Source organism: Scyliorhinus torazame, chromosome 12 (assembly GCF_047496885.1).
Source record: "Scyliorhinus torazame isolate Kashiwa2021f chromosome 12, sScyTor2.1, whole genome shotgun sequence".
Taxonomy (NCBI): Eukaryota; Metazoa; Chordata; class Chondrichthyes; order Carcharhiniformes; family Scyliorhinidae; genus Scyliorhinus; species Scyliorhinus torazame.
This window is the reverse complement of record NC_092718.1, coordinates 214,440,602-214,463,820: the sequence shown is the minus strand read 5'-3', so window position 1 is coordinate 214,463,820 and position 23,219 is coordinate 214,440,602. Positions and strand designations below refer to the sequence as shown.

At 45.7% G+C, this 23,219-nt stretch overlaps 2 protein-coding genes across 6 annotated transcripts in view; one reads left to right on the top strand and one right to left on the bottom strand.

Annotated features, from left to right (window-relative positions):
* Window positions 1–18,122, bottom strand: part of vmp1 (vacuole membrane protein 1) — a 220,893-nt gene extending 202,771 nt beyond the window's left edge. Inside the window, exon 1 of one of the 4 annotated variants that reach the window (XM_072469916.1) lies at window positions 18,035–18,122. The gene's annotated coding sequence lies outside the window, so the exon portion shown is untranslated. Of the gene's footprint in view, window positions 1–10,085; window positions 10,198–17,896; window positions 17,916–17,978 lie in introns of those variants that run through there. The other 3 variants (XM_072469917.1, XM_072469919.1, XM_072469918.1) reach the window with 3 other exon arrangements.
* Window positions 18,123–18,179: 57 nt separating this feature from the next.
* ptrh2 (peptidyl-tRNA hydrolase 2) lies at window positions 18,180–21,707 on the top strand. 2 transcript variants are annotated; one of them, XM_072469920.1, is made up of 2 exons: window positions 18,180–18,401; window positions 20,242–21,707. In XM_072469920.1, exons 1-2 carry the CDS (start codon window positions 18,318–18,320, stop codon window positions 20,773–20,775), a joined length of 618 nt encoding a protein of 205 aa, XP_072326021.1. In that variant the 5' UTR covers window positions 18,180–18,317; the 3' UTR covers window positions 20,776–21,707. The 2 variants fall into 2 exon arrangements, with proteins under 2 accessions (XP_072326021.1, XP_072326022.1); XM_072469921.1 differs by having other exon boundaries at window positions 18,183–18,459.
* The last annotated feature ends 1,512 nt before the right edge of the window (window positions 21,708–23,219 follow it).

Sequence of the window (23,219 nt, the reverse complement as noted above, 5' to 3'; positions counted from 1 at the left end):
AAACAAACCTGTTGGACTTTAACCTGGTGTTGTAAGACTTCGTACTGATCTTAAAACCAGTTTCAAGCTGTGATACATAATTTTTGAAAAAACAAAATCTAGTAATTTTTCATTACGACTGATGAGGTTATATTCCCCACGTTGATCTAAAACATGGCTGAACATTTTTCCACTCAACTGGCAAATAATGAGAGTTTATCCTTTGCATACATTACAACTGTGCCAACACTTCAAAAGTACATGACCCCGGTCCCCCACCCATAGGCACAATAGGTTAGTAACATTGATTCATAAATGAGAATTTTATCCTTAATTTTCACGGATTCAATAATATTTTTGCAAGTTTGTTTTTCAAAGAAAGATTTCATAAAATTAGACCTTGGTGTTTCAGCCCATCCCCACACTGTCCTTTCATAATGAAAGTTCGGTTCATCTTTTTTCCCCTTCAAGCAGTTAGAATCCCATGTGAAGAATCTGGAGTTGTTACAAACACATTTATGCAACATCGGACCCATGTAAAGTAAAACTATCACGCTGACACTTGCATGCTGCAATCTCTTGATATCGGTACTATGCAAACTGCATAGAGTGTACATAAATTTAGTAAGCATACAGAAAAACTGGCACTAGGAATGTTTTGAATGTAACAGTTAGGGCAGCACGAAGGTTAGCTCTGCTGCCTCACAGTGCCAAGGACCCAGGTTCAATCCCAGCCCTGGGTCACTGTCTGTGTGGAGTTTGCACATTCGTCCTGTGTCTGCGTAGGTCTCACCCCCACAACCCAAAGATGTGCAGGGTAGGTGGATTAGCCACGCTAAATTGCCCTTTAATTGGGATAAAAAAGGGAATTTGGTACTCTAAAAGAAAACAAAAATGTAAAAGTTGCATTTTTTGAGGATGAAGAGATTCTAAGATTCCATCCCTTCTTGTTAATGGAAATCAGTGAAATTTCAGAATCAATAAAGTGGGTCAGTGCGTGTGATCCACTATTAACAAACACTCAAGTACAAGGGGACCCAAATTCAAACTTAGACAAGAAAAGGACAACTGAGAGTATGAAAAATTGCTGAGCCTGTAATCAGAGTGTTGTGTGCAATTTTAGTTGGTCCAATACAAAGATATTAAAGCCATAGAAAAAATATAGCGTAGATTTACCAGAATGCTACTAGGGAAAGGAAACTTTGCTTATTCAAGAAAGGTACAAAATATTGGGACTTCTTTCACTGAAGAGGAGAAAGCCAAGGAGAAATAGACGTCTTTAGAATTGTGAAGGATTTTGGTAAAATGAATAGGGAAAGGCTATTTTCTTTGGTAGAAAACTCATGACAAGGAATCGTCAATTTAACATTGTTGCAACATTAGAGAGGGGTGGGAATAATAAATTTATTTATATAACCGGTCATTGGAACAGGAAAGGAATGCTTGTGACAGATTCTGGCACGAGCGATCTGCAACTATGCAATAAAAATGTTTACAGCCCTGTTAAAATGATTAGTGAAATCTGAAACGTGTCAATTCACTTCACAGGATTATTTTTACCTTGTGAATATATCCATTTTCCAAACGGGTTAACGTAGAGAAATGCAAAGTGCTTCACAAGAGGACCAAATTAAACCCAAGAAGTGAGGATTACTTAAATGGAAACAAAATAAAGTTCATGAGAAATAAAAAAGAAATTGGGAGATCCCAATTGACAGCAGGTTTCTCTGCAATGCTTTGTGGCAATTGGTGAAGCAAGTCAGACTTCGTAATTTATTAAAAAGTCAATATTTAGCCAAAATATGACATACCATTGCTGCGATGGTTTTTAGAATATAGAGAACAGTTCTGGACACCGCATTGCAAAAAGGATATTGCAGCTTTTAAAAGGATTCAGAAGCCAATAACTTGTATGATTGAGTGAGTGTGTGTGTGGGGGGGGGGGTCGATGTCGCTGGAAGGGTTGGATTATGTTGAGCAGATTATGTAAATTCAGAAAGTTCTCACTGGCAGAGACTGTTAGTATTATTGCTGGTTTTAGGATTCTAAAGGATTAAATAATTGTAGACCATGACAAGCCTGTCACCTTCAGAACAGTACAGCCAGGCTGCCAGGATACACTTGGAGAGTGGTCCCTGAAGAGGTTTTAGATGATATAGATTCATTCAAAGATTCCTTTCATTTCATAATATTTTGGCATTTCAAACATGACAAATGGCAATTTGAAAAGAGTATCACTGGGACAGAATACATTTTTTGGTATCCTGGTACAATTGTATTAATATTTATCAACGTGGAATTTGCCCAATAAAAATGTAAAGGAGATTTTCCCATTGCATAATTATACTTTGTGCATTTACCCACCCATTAAAATTATGCCCCTTGGTACCACTAAAATCACTTAACCTGTTGGGCAAATGTCAGATCCAGAGTCCACAGCAGCACTGCAACGTAATCATCCGATCAGAGGTCAAACAGCAACAAACACACACGGCAAAAGATACACATTTTCCTACTGGTGTTCAAGATGTACAGGAGCAGGAAAGGGAGCAGAGAGCACTCTGGCGATTAGATGTGGGATTGATGGCGGATGAGGGAGTGTGTGCAAGAGTGCGGGGGTGTATTGAGAGATACCTGGAGGTCAATGACGACGGCGAGGTCCCTGTGGGAGTGGTATGGGAAGCACTAAAAGCGGTGGTCAGAGGAGAGCTGATCTCTATTGGGGCCCACAAAAGGAAAACAGAGGCCAAGGAAAGAGAAAGATTACTGGGGGAGATTTTAAGGGTGGACAGGGAATTTGCAGAGACCCCGGAGGAGGGACTGTACAGGGAGAGGAGACGATTCCAGACGGAGTTTGACCTTCTGACCACCAGAAAGGCAGAGGTACTGTGGAGGAAGGCACAGGGGAGGAGGCATGAATATGGGGAAAAGGCTAGTCGCCTGTTGGCTCATCAATTGCGAAAGAGGACAGCAGCGAGGGAGATAGGAGGAATTAGAGATGAAAAGGGAGACACGGTGCGAAGAGCAGGAAAGATAAATGAGGTGTTCAAGACCTTCTATGAGGGACTGTATAGGTCTCAACCCCCAGAGGGAGAGGAGGGGATGCGGCAGTTCCTGGACCAATTGAGGTTCCCGAAAGTGGAGGAGCAGGAGGTGGTAGGCCTGGGGGCACCGATTGGGGTGGACGAGGTTATTAAGGGACTGGGAAGCATGCAAGCAGGGAAGGCTCCGGGACCAGACGGGTTCCCGGTGGAATATTACAGAAAATATGTGGACTTGTTGGCCCCGTTGTTGGTGAGGACGTTCAATGAGGCCAGGGAAGGAGGGACTTTACCCCCGACGATGTCGGAGGCGACGATATCGCTAATTTTGAAGAGGGATAAAGATCCGTTGCAGTGCGGGTCCTATAGACCTATTTCATTATTGAACGTGGACGCCAAATTGTTGGCAAAGGTACTGGCATCGAGGATAGAGGACTGTGTCCCGGGGGTGGTGCACGAAGACCAGACAGGGTTCGTAAAAGGGAGACAACTGAATGTTAACGTGCGACGACTATTAGGGGTGATAATGATGCCCCCAGTGGAGGGGGAGGCAGAGATAGTGGCGGCAATGGATGCAGAGAAGGCATTTGATAGGGTGGAGTGGGAGTATTTATGGGAAGTGTTAAGGAGGTTTGGGTTCGGGAACGGGTTTATTAGCTGGGTTAAACTTCTTTATGGGGCTCCAACGGCAAGTGTAGTTACGGGTCGACAAAGATCGGAGTATTTCCGACTATATAGGGGAACAAGACAGGGATGCCCGCTGTCTCCATTGTTGTTCGCGTTGGCAATTGAACCTCTGCCCATGGCGTTGAGAGACTCCAGGAAATGGAGAGGGGTGATTAGAGGGGGAGAAGAACACCGAGTCTTGTTATACGCAGATGACCTATTGTTATACGTGTCGGACCCAGCAGGGGGGATGATAGAGGTTATGCGAATGTTGAGGGAGTTCGGGGATTTCTCGGGGTATAGGCTAAACATGGGGAAGAGTGAATTATTTGTGATACATCCAGGGGACCAGAGTAGAGAGATAGAAGGCCTGCCTCTAAGGAAAGTGGAAAGAAACTTCCGATACCTGGGGATTCAGATCGCTAGGAGCTGGGGAACCTTGCAGACTTAATCTGACACGGCTGGTAGAACAAATGGAGGAGGACTTCAAGAGGTGGGACATGCAGCCTCTGTCGCTGGAGGGCAGGGTGCAAGCAATTAAGATGATGGTCCTCCCGAGGTTCTTATTTGTATTTCAATGTCTCCCTATACTAATCACTAAGACCTTTTTTAATAAAATAGACAGGAGCATCACGAGCTTCGTGTGGGCAGGGAAAGTTCCGAGAGTAAGGAGGGGGTTCCTTCAGCGTAGTAGGGACAGAGGAGGATTGGCACTATCGAACTTGGGCGATTACTATTGGGCCGCCAATGTGGCAATGATACATAAATGGATGATGGAGGGTGAGGGAGCGGCGTGGAAAAGACTGGAGAGAACGTCCTGTAAAGGGACGAGTTTAGAGGCGCTGGTGACGGCGCTGCTACCGTTCTCGCCAAACAAGTTTACCACGAACCCGGTGGTGGCGGCAACATTGAATATCTGGGGACAATGGAGGCGACAGAGAGGGGTGCAGGGTGCCCTGGTGGGGTCCCCAATCAGGAACAACCATAGGTTCGCCCCAGGAAGAATGGATGGAGGATTTCAGAGCTGGCACCAGTTGGGAATTAGGAGGGTGGGAGATTTATTTATAGATGGGACTTTTGCGAGCTTGGGAGCATTGGAGGAAAAGTAGAAGTTGCCCCGGGGAAACTTCTTGAGATATATGCAGGTGAGGGCGTTTACTAGACAACAGGTGAGGGAATTTCCGTTGCTCCCGACACAGGGGATTCAGGACAGAGTGCTTTCAGGGGTGTGGGTCGGAGAGGGCAAGGTGTCAGAGATATACCGAGAGATGAGGGAAGAGGGGGAGGAGTCGGTGGGCGAACTAAAAGGAAAGTGGGAAGAACTACTAGGGGAGGAGATAGAGGAGGGTATGTGGGCTGATGCCCTAAGCAGGGTAAATTCCTCTTCCTCATGCGCCAGGCTTAGCCTGATTCAATTTAAGGTGCTACATAGAGCACACATAACGGGAGCAAGATTGAGCAGGTTCTTTGGAGTGGAGGACAAATGTGGGAGGTGTGGCGGGAGCCCGGCAAACCACGCACATATGTTTTGGGCGTGCCCGGCACTGGAAGGGTATTGGAAGGGAGTGACGGGATTGATTTCGAAGGTTGTGAAGGCCCGGGTCAAACCAGGCTGGGGGTTAACTCTATTTGGAGTTGCGGATGAGCCGGGAGTGCAGGAGGCGAAAGAGGCCGACGTTGTGGCCTTTGCGTCCCTAGTAGCCCGGCGCAGGATCCTACTCATGTGGAAGGGGGCGAAACCCCCCGGACTGGAGGCCTGGGTAAATTATATGGCGGGGTTCATTAAATTGGAGCAGATAAAGTTTGCCCTGAGAGGATCGGCTCAAGGGTTCACCAGGCGGTGGCAGCCATTTCTCGACTACCTAGGGGAACGTTAGGGGGAAGACAGATGACCAGCAGCAGCAACCCAGGGGGGAGGGAGGGGGGGGGGGGGTTAGTTTAGTTTATGTCAAAAGATTATGGGGTTTAGTTATTTGTGTATTGTTAAAAATGTCTTTACTGTTACGTTTGCTTTGTAAGAGGGAAAAAATTGTTGTTTGGAAAAAAAATTTCAATAAAATATATATATATATATTTTTTTTTAATGATGTACAGGAGCAAAACAGTATCATGTGCAATCCATTTTTAGATCATAATACTATTTCAGAGTCTGGTAACACACATAAGTGTTAATAATCATCTTCCATTATGAACTGTACAAACAGCTCCGCCAATAGCTGACATAGTAAACTCGTTGGCCAGTGTCAGGGCTCAGAGCTATTTCAGCCATTCTTCAACAAAAAAAAAAGACATGAACACAAGTGATTTTAGGACGTGGTTGAAGATACAATTGTGTCCACTACTGTGCAGTGCGTAGACAATGCAGAGAGGTGAAACAACATTCAGGACGCGCAAAGCAAAGTCCCCCATTATTTACAGCAAGAGTCCTGGTATAAACTCAATTTGCCTGTTTATACATAGTGGCCAATATAACAGGGTAGCATTTCAATTGCTGCAATAAAAGTTGCCACACAGTAGAATGGCAATGCTGGAAAGTACAATTCTGTTAAAAATTACAGAAATCATTAATTAAGAATCTGAGAAAGTTACAGACACAACCAGGATTGGTGAGGAAACCGGACGGTTCATACAAATAAAACTTCAAAGTCTTTGAAACACAATAATTGACGTAAAACATGTCGCTATTTTTAAAAATTACTCGGCAGGGTAGTGGACATGTTGTAGCTCCTCAGAGGGGACAGTTCAAATTCACATTGTAATATGTGTAGCAGGTTTGCTGGTACCTGGACAAGCACAGTTGAGCTAATATTTGGAGGTCTGAGATTCTGGACATTACTAACTTTATCACAAACAACACTGATTCGATAAGTGAATCATAAAATGATACAGCAAATATAGGGGTTATTCAGTCCATGAGCCTGTGATAGTTCTTTGTTGGAGCTATTCAATTAATCCCTCTCACCAGCTCTTTCCACAATCCCTGTATGTTTTTAGGCTTCGAGGATTGACCCGTTCTCTTTTGACTGTTAATATTGAATCTGCTTCCACCACTCAGGCAGTGCAGTCCAGAACAGCCCAACTAGCTGTGAGAAAATGTTTCCTCAGATCTCCCCTGGTCTTTTTACCTTAAATGTGTATTAGTCTCCTCTGCCATTTGAAACACTTATTCATTATTTCCTCTACCAAAGCCCTTCCTGATTTGAACACCTGTCAAATCTACCCAGAACCTCCTCTGCCATATAGAGAACAATAATAATAATCTTTTTTTATTGTCACAAGTATGAAGTTACTGTGAAAAGCCCCTAGTCGTCACATTCCAGCGCCTGTTTGGGTAAGCTGGTACAGCAATTGAACCCACGCTGCTGGCCTTGTTCTGCATTGCAAACCAACTGCCTAGCCCACTGAGCTAAACCGATCCATTAATTCCAGTTTCTATACTCTGTCCGCATAACTGAATCACATAAATGTTTTTTTTTTTTAAATTTAGAGTACCCAATTCATTTTTTCCAATTAAGGGGCAATTTAGCGTGGCCAATCCACCTATCCTGCACATCTTTGGGTTGTGGGGGCGAAACACACACAAACACAGGGAGAATGTGCAAACTCCACACGGACAGTGACCCAGGGCCCGGATCGAACCTGGGACCTCGGCGCCGTGAGGCAGCAGGGCTAACCCACTGCGCCACCGTGCTGCCCACTGAATCACATAAATGTTATGGCTCAGGAGGCCATTTGGCTGCATCAGCTCTGAAAATGAGTAACACATCTAGTTCCATCCTAACCCCTGTACATTCTTTTTTCTTTAAAAAATAAAAATTAAACCTGCCTCCACACTCTCAAGCAGCTCATTCCAGACACTCGCGTGAAAAGGTTTTTGCTCATATCACTATTGCTTCTTTTACTAATTACTCTAAATCTGCACCCTCTCAGTCCTTTCATGATTTCATCCTGTCCAGACCTCTCATGATTTTGAATATCTCCATCAAATTTCCTCTCCAAGGAAACAGTTCCAACTTCTCCAATCTATCTTCTGAAGTTCCTCATCCCTAGAACTGTGAATCTTTTCTGCACTCTCTGCAATGCGTTCACATCCTTAGTAAAGTGTTGCACCCAGACTGTACACAGTACTCCAGCTGAGGCCAAACTAGTGACTAATACAAATTCAACATTACCTACTTGCTCTTGTGCTCTATGTTCCTATTGATAGAGCCGAGAATACTGTAGGCTTTAACCATTCTCTCAACGTGTCCTACCACTTTCAATGACTTATGCACTTACATACCCAGGTCCCTCGGTTTCTACACCCCGCTTAAGAATTGTTCTCCCTATTGTATACTAGGTTGCAATGGATATTAGTGGTATCCAGAGACCCATGGTAATGTTCTGGGGATCCAGGTTCAAATCCTGGTGGTGAAATTTGAATCAAATATTTTTTTAAATCTGGAATTAAAATCTAATGACCATTATTTTTTTTGATAATTTAGAGTAGCCAATTAGATTTCTTCTCCAATTAAGGGACAATTTAGCGTGGCCAATTCGCCTAACCAGCCATCTTTGCGTTGTGGGGGCGAAACCCACGCAGACATTGGGAGAACGTGCAAACTTCACATGGGCAGTGACCCAGGGCTGGGATTCGAACCCGGGTCCTCTGCGCCGCAGTCTCAGTGCTGACCACCGCACCACATGCCGCCCCCGAATGACCATTGTTGAATGTTGTGAAGACCCATATAGTTCACTAATGGCCTTTAAGGAAGGAAATCTGCCGTGCTTAGTTGGCCCGTGACTCCAGATCCACAGCAACATGGTAAACTCTTAAATGCCAAGAGCAATTATAATAATAATCTTTATAATTGTCACAAATAGGCTTACATTAACACTGCAATGAAGTTACTGTGAAAATAGGGATGGGCAACAAATGCTGGCCCAGCCAGCGACACCCACATTAAATTTATAGAAAAAAAAATGAAGAGTACCCAATTAATTTTTTCCAATTAAGGGGAAATTTAGCGTGGCCAATCCACCTAGTCTGCACATTTCTTTGGGTTGTGGGGGCGAAACCCACACAAACACAGGGAGAATGTGCTGTCCTACAAGCCATGGCAGTTCATCTTTAATAATAATCATCTTTATTATCACAAGTAGGCTTACATTAACACTGCAATGAAGTTAGTGAAAATCCCATAGTCGCCACACTCCGGCCCCTATTTGGGTACACGGAGGGAAAATTCAGAATGTCCAATTCACCTAACAAGCACGTCTTTCAGGACTTGAGGGAGGAAATCGGAGCAAACCCACACACCCAAGAAAACAAAAATCTCACTATGGCACTTCACTGAAATCAGGGCGATGCTAAGTATATTCCACTGGTGTATTAGTGATTAACTAAACATTACAAAGCGGCTTCAACTAATTTTTTTGACAACAAACACTCAAACACGAAACAACATACTTGAAGGTTAGATTTTTTTTTTTCTTTTCAGATTAGTCAGGAGACAAGTCCCATCCATCCCACTTCACAGACCACGTAACCAGCTGTAAAAAACACTTTATTACAAGAAGGATCAACAGATTCACTCAGATGAATTAGATGAGTGCCTTCAGTTAAAGATGGCTGTACAGACACTAACTGTACGGACACTAAAAAAAATGAAACAAAGTTCAATTTAATTTAAAAACAAAGCTGAGAATTTATTTTAATCTTGAAAACTGCCCATCTCCCCTCCAAGTACACATTTCATGCTCTTTGAGCTTTCCAATCTGTGTAACTATTTATTGGAACATAACAAAACAGTGATGTTTGACCTTAGCACCCCATTTATGTTATAGCACTACAATTAAACACCAACGAGAATGCCCCAGAAATATGACCACCCCATAGGCGATTTCACACCCTGCCTCCAGAGGCAAAACATCAGCAAGGCCATTATTTTATTCTGGCACTAAGTGCGCTGTAGGACCTTCCCATGAACAAAGAGTACAGCACAGGAACAGGCCCTCCTGCCCTCCAAGCCTGTGCCGGTCAAAAAAAGACATTTTCAATAAAAAATGGGGTGCCAAGAGAAAGCTTCCCTCCCATAGGAAGTAGCTCGTCTAAAGACTGCACCTCCTCCCAACACCTTTGAAAGTCAGGAACCAGAGTGTGATCTGTCACCACACTTTTCCACTGCACTGCATATTAATTAAAAATCATGCTGAATTATAAACTTACCTCATGAACACAGCAAGTTCCTTGCAACTTTGAAACAACACCAAGAATGAAGCAGTTTCAAGTCAAAACATTTACTTAACTAGAACTTGAACTAACAGCTTTGTTGTATGCTTTGAAATTCAGTAACACCCAACAGGTTAACAGCCCAAGAAAACAAATTTCACAGTTTCAGCATGTAAATCAGTGATTACCAATGCCCCGATGGCTGTAGAGGTACGTGCAGCAACTAGTTTGGTAGCAAACCACACAAAGATCGCAGATTTCAGCTCCTAATCTGAATGAATCACCTCATCCAGAATAGTGATGTTTCAACTGGTCACAGCAGCTGAAGTATGAAGGTTGGTGGAATGGAAGGGCTGGAGGAGGAGCAAAGTAAGTCAGCTAGCTTTTCTGATTGGTGCCTAGGTATGCATCAAAAGAAAGAGGCAGACAGGAGAGTGGAAGAGAATATTAGAGATTGCAGGAGGAAAGGGAAGATATAGTGAGGGGGGTGGGGGTGAAGAATGTCAGTAACATGAACGGAGGACAGTGGTGAAGGACTTAATCCATTTCCCAAATTTAGCAACAGAAAAGTTTCACAGGAGCCTGGACGCTCGCCAAAGATGTGAGAGAAGCCACCAAATTCCTGTTGCAATGGGGGAGTGGGCACAGTGTGTCAGCAGATCCACTGGAGGCTGACATGAATCTCATTTTCAGCCTGTTAATGGGATACAGATGAAGCCCTGACCCCAACACCAGATTCACCACGATACCAGCAGGAAAGCATACTGGTGTGAAACACGTTCAGAACATGACATGCAGATGTTGGCACATCTGACCAAAGCCTGGGGCTGCCTCTAGAGTTCACGGTGGAGGCCACCCACAACCCTCAAACGACACAGCAGTGGGTCAGGGGATCATCTGCAGGTGGACCTTGCAGATTAGGTACATCTTCCAGCCTCAGAATGTTCTTGGGAGATCCATCTCAAGAGGTCCATCTTCAAGTCCAAGAGTCAAGGCACTTTTCAATATGGCACTCGGACACAACGGCAGACTACGTGCCTTCCAGGGCAACCTTGCCACTGAATACGGCGTAAAACACCTGGGTGAAGTCGGGGCTGAAGATTTGGTGTGTTTTCCCACCAGCCGCCACAGCGGGAAACACTCCATGTTCCTGCCCCAGTCACAAACTTAAGCCTCAAAATGGGAGAATTCCACCCCAAGGGACAAGACAGAAACTAGTGCTGGCTTCCTTTGCTCAGATTTTTCCAGCTACTACTACAAAATCCTAGACCAAATCTAACTCACGGCTGGATCCCACAGTCAAGTACAAGCAGTCTGTCTGCCCAAATCTCTGTGGATGCTAGAATTTTCATAAACCGGCCAACACCTCTCGATCCCCAGCATCCTCTCAGAAAATGCCAACTCTTGCATGCTGAGGCACAATTACAGGACAGCTCTCCCTCCAGTACCTTATCCAAAATCAATAGGCAAACATGCCCCAGTAATAATGATTAGATCAAATCCCTGCCCAAAGTCTAAATATGCACTTTCCAACTGGGATCAGCAGGTAGTAAATGGAAACAGGAATCATAACTTATTTCCATTTTCCTACCATGGAAACCAATCCTGCACTTCACTTTTTCCAACCCAGAAGAGTTGAACCTGTGTCACTGCCAGGTACCTGTGGTTCAGTTCTGGAATGATGGTGGATATTTTTAGATTTCAACTGAGGGAAAAAAAAAAATCAGATCACCTTCAAAAACCAAATACTCAATGGCTTTTTTATCGTTTTTTATTTTAGTCTATGGACACTCATTGCCTAAGCCAGAACAGAATGAAAAGCATCATATATCAATTGTTAATATCTTGAGGTATGGAAAAGGTTTAAAGGGGTAAAACAAATCACCAGATACCCAATTTTAAATCAACTATTTTTCCCCCTCAGACCCCCCCCCACCCGCAAACCAATTTTATTGCTATTTCTTTTTCTATTCCTTGAATTTCCCACTCATAAATATACCTCACCGTGACCACCATGGACCACAGTTACACACCTCAAATTGAACACCGTATAAACAGTGGCTCAGTGAGTCACACACTCGCCTCAGTCAGAAGGCCATGGCTTCATGTTCTGCTCTGGATCCTTGAAGCACCAAACATTTGACTGACACTCCAGTGTAGTACCGAGAGTAGCTGTGCCATTGGAGAGGTCGGGTGCGGGCAGATCGGTGGTGCAGTGATAGCACTGCAGTCTCACGGCGCCGAGGTCCCAGGTTCGATCCCGGCTCTAGGTCACTGTCCATGTGGAATTTGCACATTCTCCCCGTGTTTGCGAGGGTTTTGCCTCCACAACCCAAAGATGTGCAAGGTAGGTGGATTGAACATGCTAAATTGCCCCTTAGTTGGAAAAAATGAATTGGGTACTCTAAATTTAAAAAAGAGATGTTGGGTGCAATTTAACAGAAACGAAACGGAGTCCTGTGACGGGCGTGTTTAGCCAGGTGTTTTCTGGAGCTGGCAGCACTGAGAAAGACCCCACTACCTGACGGAACCCTGTTTTATTTCAGGGCTTCAGAGGAGTACTCCGCGCCGATGCTGCACTTGGGTCTCATGAAGAGATCAGGGTACCATTTTCTCAGACCCTACAATGCGACACCCGGGGCCCCCAACTCCCCTATATATTGAGCCTCCCACACCCCACCTAATAAAGGCAGCACTACCCAGGTCCAATGCCCAGTGCAGGCAAAATGCCACCCAAGCACCTTGGCACTGCCAGCCAGCCTGGCACTCTGGTAGGGCCCTGACCAACCTGGCAATTCCACCTGGCACACTGGTCGTGCCAAGGAGGCACCCAGGTTACACAGCCAGGGTATCACCCTGCCCAGAGACCAGCCACCCAGGTGTCTCCGATCCCCTGGGAGAAGTCTTCTCCCCAAGTGCCAGTACAACAGTTCGCCGTTTGTGGAGACCCTCGGGGTCTCCGAGGCAAAGGGATTCAATCCCAACACCTTGGGTAGGTCAGGCAAGTGCATATTAAGGTGAGACTAGCTGTTCACTTTAATATGCAAATTTGTCAAAGGATCCAGATATGAAGTGTCCCATTAGATCTCGCATGGCATGACAAGCCGGGTAAATCCTGCGAGAGGCCTCTCCTGTCACCTTTCAGGTGAAACGTTGAACCTAACCCACATCTATCCTCTCAGGTGGACACAAAAGATTTTATGGCACTAATTTGTATAGGGAATATATGGCAACCAATATTTATCCCTCATTCAAACTATCTCTAAAACATTACCTGGTCAGCATCACATGGCTGTTTGCGGGTGTTTGTTGTGAGCAGACTGGATTGGATTTGGGTTGTCACGTGTAGCGAGGTACAGTGAAAAGTATTGCTCTGCATACAGTCCAGATAGATTGTTCCATACACGAAAAACATAGGACATACAATAAATACACAGATATTGGGTGAAGCATACAGAGTGTAGTACTACTCAGTAGAGAAGATGCGTGGAGAGATCAGTTCAGTTCATAAGAGGGTCATCCAGAACTCTGATAACAATGGGGAAGAAGCTGTTTTTGAACCTGTTAGTGCGTGTTCTCAGACTTTTGCATCCCCTGCCCGATGGAAAAGGTTAGAAGAGAGAATAACCCGGGTGGGAGGGGTCTTTGATTATGCTGCCCACCTCCCAAGGCAGCAGGAGGTGGATGGGAGGCAGTTTCACATGATGGACTGGGCTGTGTTCATGACTCTCTGTAGTTTCTTACGGTCTTGAGCCGAGCAGTTGCCATACCAGGCTGTGATGCAGTCAGATAGGATACTTCCTGTGGAGCATCTGTAAAAGTGGCAAGAGTCAATGTGGACATGCCGAATGTCCTTAGTTTGCCGAAGAGGTATATGCGCTGTTGTGCTTTCTTGATCATAGCATCTATGGACCAGGACAGATCGTTGGTGATGTGCATATCTAGGAATTTGAAGCTTTCAACCATCTCCACCTCGGCACCATTGATGCAGACAGGGGTGTGTACGCTACTTTGCTTCCTGAAGTCAATGACCAGCTCCTTAGTTTTGCTGACGATGAAGGAGAGATTGTGGTTGTTGCACCACACCACTAGCTTCTCGATCTCCCTCCTGTACTCTGACTCATCGTTGTCCGAGATCAAACCCACTATGGTCGTGTCATCAGCAAACTTGCTGATGGAGTTGGAGCTAAATGTTGCCACGCATTCATGCGTGTATAGGGAGTATAGTAGTGGGCTATGTACGCAGCCTTGGACAGCATGGTGGTGCAGTGGTCAGCACTACTGTCTACGGGGCTGAGGACCCAAGTTCGATCCCGGCCCCATGTCGCTCTCTGTGTGGAGTTTGCACATTCTCCCAGTGCCTGCATGGATCTCGCACCCACAACCCAAAAATGTGGTTAGATGGATTGGCCACGCTAAATTGCCCCTTAAATCGAGAAAAAAAAATAATTGGGTACTCCAAATTTTTTAATTTTTTTTTTTTTTAAAAAACATGCACAGCCTTGTGGGGTCTCAGCATTGAGGACTATCATGGCGAAGGTGTTGCTGTTTATTCTTACTGAGTGTGGTCTATGGGTCAGGAAGTTGAGGATCCAGTTGCAGAGGAAGGAGCCAGGTCCTAGCGTTTGATATGAGCTTGGCTGGGATTACGGTTGGAGGCGGAGCTGCAGTCAATGAATAGGAGTCTGACATAGGAATCCTTGTTGTTGAGGGATGAGTGCAAGCCCAGGGAGACAGCGTCTGCTGTAGACCGGTTGTGGTGGTATTAGAATTCATGGAATTTACACAGTGCAGAAGGAGGCCATTCGGCCCATCGAATCTGTATCAGCCCATGGAAAGCGTACCCTACTCAAGTCCACACCTATCCCCGTAACTTGACCTAACCTTTTGGACTCTTAGGGGCAATTTAACATGGCCAATCCACCTAACCTGCACACCTTTGGACTGTGGGAGGAAACCGGAGCAGCCGGAGGAGACCCACACAGACATGGGAAGAATATGCAAACTCCACAGTCACCCAAGGCCAGAATTGAACCCAGGTCCCTGGTGCTGTGAGGCAGCAGTGCTAACCACTGTGCCACTGTTGCAGTGGATCAAGGTATTCTGGGAGTATGGAGTTGTCATGACCAATCTCCCAAAGCACTTCATGCTGATAGATGTCAAGGCCACTGGATGGTAGTGGTCGAGGCAGATTGCCTGGTTCTTCTTTGGCTGCTGCATTACCTACATTTTAATGGTGGCTACACTTCAAAAGCTTGTCATTGCTGTAAAGCATTTTGGGAATACCCAGAGGTATGAACAACCCCACATAAATGCAGGTCTTTCTTAAGACATCGTTGCTGAAGCAACCTTAAAAGAACTTTGTCATGATAAGCATTCCTTGACTCATGAGAATTCTTTATCTCAAAACCAATATTTGATATAATTTCCCCATCAGAAAACACGCTATCACAACTGTACAAGGAAAGAAAAAGCTTGCTATCCAACCGACAATACTTCCGTCGTTTCTGTTTTGAGTTTCTCTCTCTCCCTTTTTCACAACCTATAACCATATCTATTTTTAAATGAATGCTGTTAAAGTTATTTTGTTTAGCTTTGGCCCAGTTTCTGCTGATGTTAGACGTTTTAGTTGCTGTGATATGAAGAGTCTAAAGTTCTGTTCCTTTTTCACACAAACACATTTATTTCATTCCAACAGACTTTGCACAAAACTCTAACTATACATCACGTGCCAGAGGCCACCTGAAGCCCCTTTACATATCAGTGTCAATTAATGGATACTTAACATAAATGAGACAACTAATTGCAATGTCTCTTAACCCATTACTTAACAGCGGAGCCTCAAATATAAATAAAGTTTGCAGTTATACAGTGTTTTTCTCAACCTCGATGTCTGGAAGCACCTTATAGGCAATGAAATGCTGTTAAAGGGTAGTTGCTGCTTTCACGGAGGCAGCATGGCACCAATTTGCATATAGGAACCCCCAAGTGCAACACTCTTTTATTTTCTTGCTCTTCCCGGTATTCTCAATGTGTTAAAATTAAGATTTATTGCATTGCTTTCCCCCACAACTCCTTCCTTACTACAACTGCAATTTACACACATTTAAAAACGGTAAACATTTTGCACCACTGATTCACCACAATTTGCTTAGCCGTTCTTCTCTGGTTTTCTTAATCTTGGTGCTATTATCTGCTCGTCGCCTAGACCTCTCACCTAGATTTGGTTGAAACAAAAGGCTTTTGAATCTTTTCTCCCTACATCAGCATGAATTTTACAGATAATTCTGTATGAACACATGGATAAACATCACCAGCCGTAAACTACCATACAGATCAAATAAGCAGATTAAGTTCCAAATAGGATTTAAGTTGGTGTACTCAATGTACATGCATTATTTCCAAACAAGGACATCAAACATATGATTGAGAAAGTGTATTGAAAATGCTAGGGGCAGGATTCTCTGTTGCCCGACGTCAAAATCGGGATGTTTTGTCCCCTCCAAATCAGCGCTATTACAGCGCATGCCACGCACGGTTGCAACTGCGTTCGCATCTCATTATCGGGCCCACCCACAATGCTCCACCTCCAATGGGCCGAGTTCCCGACAGCATGGGCCACGTGTGGTCTCAACAATCGTGGGCCTGACATGGTGGCCACAGAGAGAGAGAGAGAGAGGGTGTACGGACAGCGTCCAGCAGCACAATATGCCGCTGACAGTTGTGCCGCTGGCCAAGGCACTTCTGGCAGGGCTGGGGGAAGGCCAGGAGATGGGCTGTGGGGATCGGGGTGGACAGATACCCGATCCAGCACAACCGGCGCCATCTTTTCGGGCGTGATCGGTGCGTGTTATAGGGGGTGGAAGTGTACTCAATAGAGGATAGAAAGCGACATAAAACCACTGAGACAGTGAATAAAAATAACAAGAAAAGAAAGGAATGACAGACACAGGTGGGACAGAAACAGATAGGTTTTTATCTCATCTTCCTGCTTAATCAATAATCGGAGATTAACTAGAATTATTCCTGTGTTATAATGCAAACTTGCAAGTTTTCAAATTCAGAACAATTTTGACCAGCCAGTTTGGAACAGTAACATTCTAAAAAGCAACGTTACAGGGATTAAAGAGCACCACCAAACCAATTCTTGCTTCCAAATATGCTCGCAAGATGTTTACAGAAAGAGTGCCATTTTACTCCAGTTTCCTCCCACAGTCCAATGATGTGCAGGTTAGGTTGATTGGCCATGATTAATTGCCCCTTAGTGTCCCAAAAGGTTAGGTGGGGTTACTGGGATAGGGTGGAGGCATGGGCTTAAGTAGGGTGCTCTTTCCAAGAGCCGGTGCAGAATCGATGGGCCAAATGGCCTTCTTCTGCAGTGTAAATTCTGTGAGCACCTTACAAATGCTCCCCCAGTCAACACAAATGAAAGAATCACAGTTTCAACATGACTAATTGACAAATAAAAAGCGGGCAGTCTGAAGGATACAACACTAAAGATCCAATTGATCTCTTTCCCCCAAAACAGTGGAGTGCCCACACTCCCAGAATACTGAACTATCCGGCCCACGATGTCCCCCCAGCATGTTCAGCGATCACAGACCAGCTGCAGTGAATCATTAACAACAATCAGAGCGGCCAAAGTCCTGATCGCAGCCAGGACAGTCTTTGGTCGGCCCCTCCACCATCCCAATTGGCAGCCTCTCAATGGCATCTACAGCCTGTGTGGTAATGCCTCATGCCCTCCCTCCAACACCCGGTCTCTCCGGACAGCTTCTCACTGGAGAGCCGCTGCCTTCTCACCCCTTTCGCCCTGGCCTGTGCCCAACCGATCCCCGGCCACCTGCATGGGTATGTAGGGCCTTAGGGCGGGAGCGGTCCATTCAGCCCTTCGAGTCTGCTGGGCCATTCAATAAGATCGTGGCTAATCTGGTTGTGGTCCACCCCACCCCACCCACCCCGAAGAGTACCTCCTCCTCCTCCTCCTCCTCCTCCTCACCACAGACATGTCGGGTTGTGCCGGGTTACCGCGAAAGGCCGGTCACTCCTCCCTCTCCCTCCCTCCGGTTGCCACGTGTTACCTGAGCCCCTGCTGAGCCCCCGCCGCGTTGCCCCGGTAACTACGCGCGGCCGGTACCTCAATCTCTCTCGCGCTGTGTCGGTTGCTCTGGAGCCGCACCGGAAGTAGACGTGTTACTATTCACGACCACCGGAAGTCCTTGACGTCGCCGCTTTAGCCCCCTCCCCCTCAGCCTGCGGGCTTCTCTCTCTCTCCTCAAATTTTCCGTTCCCAGCAGTGCTTGTGGTTTGTTTTATTTTAGAAAGTTGTTTGACGCGCTCACATCGGATTTAAAAAAAATTTTAAATAAAAATCTAACACGTGTGAATGTGAGGACGCGCGTGAGGATGTCGTCATCGCCATGCGCCGCACAGACCTGCTTTTGAGGCCTCGGGAAGCTGCAGCTGGACGGCTGAAACTGGAAACCTGTGAGCGGCGGCCTAAGGTAGAGAGGGAGCCCGGGGGTGAAGAGGAGGAGGAGAAACGCACACAGAGCAGAACCGGTATTTGCGCTTCACAGATATGCCCCAGGCCAGATCTGGTTACAATTACGGGCTAGCTCCAGGCTAGTTCTGACTAAACCCTCCTGCATTAATCTGGAGATCTCCAGGAATTGGAGAGTTGAAATTCCGCAAGCATACAGGGAGAACAATAATACGTTTGTTTTTTTTAAATATATAAAGTTGCATCTTTTCATTGAGCACTTGTTACTGGTGAGAGGTATTGGAGTTGAAGAATTGCCTTGTTCGACCAAAAGTAATTCAATCGTGTAAGAGTTCACTTTGCACTTGATACTGGAAGACATCTGGGGCAGCACGGTAGCATTGTGGTTAGCACCATTGCTTCACAGCTCCAGGGTCCCAGGTTCGATTCCGGCTTGGGTCACTGTCTGTGCGGAGTCTGCACATCCTCCCCGTGTGTGCGTGGGTTTCCTCCGGGTGCTCCGGTTTCCTCCCACAATCCAAAAATGTGCAGGTTAGGTGGATTGGCCATGCTAAATTGCCCATAGTGTCCAAAATTGCCCTTAGTGTTGGGTTGGGTTGTGGGGATAGGGTGGAGGTGTGGACCTTGGGTAGGGTCCTCTTTCCAAGAGCCAGTGCAGACTCGATGGGCTGAATGGCCTCCTTCTGCACTGTAAATTCTATGAAATTACATCCACTAAACGTTTGTTGGGTGACCATTGAACGCAATGAAGGAGACAAATGACCATGTGATGAAATGTTCAGGAATCCACCCGAACCCGATCTGGGCTGAAAATTCAGGTCCTTCGTCCATCTTGGCCCTTGGTACTGCCTGCAGTCAGTGTTGGCGAGAAGGCTGATGATAAGACATTACAAATTGCTCACCTGTGCTTACGTGCACTTTCCAAGGGGGTTACTGGATAGTCGTCAAGATAATCTTTATTAGTGTCACAAGTAGGATGGCACAGTGGTTAGCACTGCTGAGGACCTAGGTTCGATCCCGGCCCCAGGCCACTGTCCGTGTGGAGTTTGCACATTCTCCCCATGTCTGTGTGGGTCTCATCCCACAACCCTAAGATGTGCAGGTTGGGTGGACTGGCCACATTAAATTGCCCCTTAATTGGAAAAAAATTATTGGGTATGCTAAAATTTCATTAAAAAAATTAGTGTCACGTGTAGGCTTACATTAACACTGCAATGAAGTTATTGTGAAAATCCCCTAGCCACTACATTCCAGTGCCTGTTCGGGTACAGAGGGTGAATTCAGAATGTCCAAATCACCTAAAAGCACATCTTTTGGAACTTGTGGGAGGTAACTGGAGTGTCCGGAGGAAACCCACGCAGACACGGAGAACGTGCATACTCTGCACAGACAGTGACCTAAGCTGGGATTCGAACCCAGGTAGTGGTAACCCCCAGCTGATTCCCCACTTCTCCCCATCCTCAGCCCAAAGCCACTGAGGAGACAGTATTACTAACCCTCTCCTCACAATTGCAACTGTAAAGACTAAGCAAATGTACAACTTTACAGGTCAGCATGCGCTAGTACTGTATCAGAGAATGCCATTTAACCACTGAACCATTTTCCATTGTTGTAGGCGGAGCCATCAGGATGGTGAAATATCTTGGTTTGACCAGGGCAGTCATTCCTTTCATAGAGAAAGAGATTTTGTTGCAGAATTAAGGGGCCCTGTGGAACCTTTTGGTTTTCACTGCATAAAAGCCCAATGTCTTGTATTCTTTATTAGTTAAAATGCTAGCTCAGGAGTTTTGGTTGTAGTCGAGGCTGGCTAGGATAATCTTTCTTTGTCTTCACTCTCATAGGTGTTTGCAGAGAGGCACAAGATGGAGCTTCTGACCAGCCCATTGGCTTTAGGGATTTTGACTGGAGTTGGGTGTGGGTTGTACCTGGGTTGGATGGTACGAGGACGATTTGTTGGATCCTTAAAAACCCTGCCCTCTATGCGAAATGCAGGGATGGAGACTAGCACCATGGGCGAAGGTGGAGACTACAAGATGGTTTTGGTAGTCCGTAATGACCTGAAGATGGGGAAAGGTAAAGTGGCGGCTCAGTGCTCGCATGCCGCCGTCTCTGCCTATAGGCAAGTCCAGAAACGGAATCCAGAAATACTCAAACAGTGGGAGTACTGCGGGCAGCCCAAAGTGGTTGTCAAGGCGCCAGATGAGGACTGCATCATCGACCTACTTAAGCATGCCAAGGATCTGGGGCTGACTGTGAGTTTGATACAGGATGCTGGTCGCACTCAGATAGCACCTGGATCACGTACTGTCCTGGGTGTTGGACCAGGCTTATCAACATTAGTGGACAAAGTTACAGGGCACCTTAAACTTTATTGAAATGTATCTGTGCTCCAGCTGAGTGGACGGCTATAGGAACTCATGGGTCTTAAACCTAAATGGGGAGTGTTATGGACAGTCAATGCACCCTTGCTAATGAGCACCAGGATCTTGTTTTTTGAGTTAATTCATATTGATGGGGTGTTGTGTGGTGCTCTGTATTCATTCCTTTTATGCTGACAAGACTGACGTGATTGGATGTGGCTGAAGAGGTATTGCTGGTACCCGCTGTCTGTTTAGGTGAAAATGTAACACGTGCAGAGTGCTGGTTGATCTGCCAGCTTTGCCCACTCTTGTCATCAGATGGCAGTGGCCCAGCTGGTACTGTTGTGCCGAGAGATGTGCCGAGGGGCAGTGTTGACTCACATAATGAGGACAACCCGGTGTCTGCCGAGGCACGGAGGAAATGGAGGCACCTCTGTCAACCGAGCTTCTGGTCCCAAGCAACTTGTTAAGGAACGTTAGTAACCCACTGGCACCAATAACAGTCACAACATCCTATATGGAGGGCTCTTTCTAGCACACCCATCTTGCTCCCACCTCTGACTGTTTACCATGGTGAAACATATCAATGCTGTACGTAATATTCCTAGAAATATGAAAATTCCAAAACAAATTATAACCAGCCTTTTCAGGCTGATATGTGGAATACACTGAATTTCAGTAACCTTCTGTATAGGTTACTGACTCTTTCAATTGAAGGAAAATCTGCACAGCCTTCCTAATCAGAACCAATCTTGACCAAGCAACATGGACCCTGAGACAGAACAGTATCCAGTGCACGCGAGACCTGTACATTTAATTCATGCAAATTGTAGAAATTGTTACCTGGTGACTCAGAAACCAAAAGCCTTTGTGTTTGGAAAAATATCTGCTCCCAATGACTGTCTTTATTGTTCCATATTAAAGAATCACATACCTGATTTCCTTTATTAATGTGTAGGTATAATATTTCCAATGAATTATCACTTAAATATAATGGCTGATTTGTAGAGTAACCTTCTTCGTTTTAACTTTCTGTTTGTGGTGCAGCGTTTTTTGCTACCAGCACACTTCCTGCAGCACTTGTTAGTTTAGCCCTCTTGACCTTTCGCTTCTCCTTTATCAAGCATCAGTGCTGCACTGTGGTTGGGTGGTGCAGATATGCAGATAGGTGAATTGGCCATACTAAATTGCCCCTTAATTGGGAAAAAAAATTGTTATCGTGGATGTCATGATTTCGGAAATTATCCAGTGAATCGAACTCTGACGTCCTGCTGCCTGACTTCATGTTTGTTCCTCCACAAAAACTCTTCTCTCCTTATGGCCATCTTGCATTGCAGCGGATGGTTACACGGGCAGCACGGCAGCACAAGTGGATCGCACTGTGTCTTCACAGCGCCAGGGTCCCAGGTTCGATTCCCTGCTGGGCCACTGTCCGTGCGGCGTCTGCACGTTCTCCCCGTGTCTGCGTGGGTTTCCTCCGGGTGCTCCGGTTTCCTCCCACAGTCCAAAGACGTGCAGGTTAGGTGGATTGGCCATGATAAATTGCCCTTAGTGACCAAAAAGATTAGATGGGGTTATTGGGTGACGGGGATAGGGTGGAAGTGAGGGCTTAAGTGGGTCGGTGCAGACTCGATGGGCCGAATGGCCACCTTCTGCACTCTATGTTCTATGTTATCAAACTGAAATATTGACTGACTCTCTCTCCACGGATAATACAGACCTGCTGGGTATTTCCTGCAATACCTGTTTGTATTTTCAGGATCTGCCTTACTTTGATTTTGAATCTCATGTGACTTCCCTACTCTCATTGGCTTGATCGCACAGTCATAGAGTTTTACAGCACAACTGGAGACCCTTCGGCCCATCATGTCTATGCCGGCCATCAAGCACCTATTCTAATCCCATTTTCCAGCATTTGGTCTGTAGCCATGACATATCAGATGCTCATCGAAATGCTTCTGAAATGTGAGGGTTTCTGCCTCTACCACCCTTTCAGGCAGTGAGTTCCAAAATCCCATCATCCGCTGGGTGAAAAAGGTTTTCCTTTAAACCCATCTAAATTGCCTGCCCCTTACCTTAAATTTATGCCCCCTGGTTATTGACACCTCTACCCAAGGGGAAAAGTTCCTTCCTATTTTCCTTCCTCGTAATTCTGTACACTTCGATCAGGTCGCTCTCGCTCCCTCTTTCTCTCTCTCTCTCTCCTTTTCTCTTTCTCTTTCTCTCCCTTTCTCTTTACTCAGAGAGTAGTAAGGGCGTGGATTGCCCTGCCTGCAACAGTAGTGGACTCGCCAACACTAAGGGAATTTAAATGTAATTGGATAGACATATGGACGATAAGGGAATAGTGTAGACGGGCTTTAGAGTGGTTTCACAGGTCGGCGCAACATCGAGGGCCGAATGTTCTATGTTCTCTCTTTCTCGTCCTCCTCTCTTCCCTCCCCCCCGGTCTAGTTAGA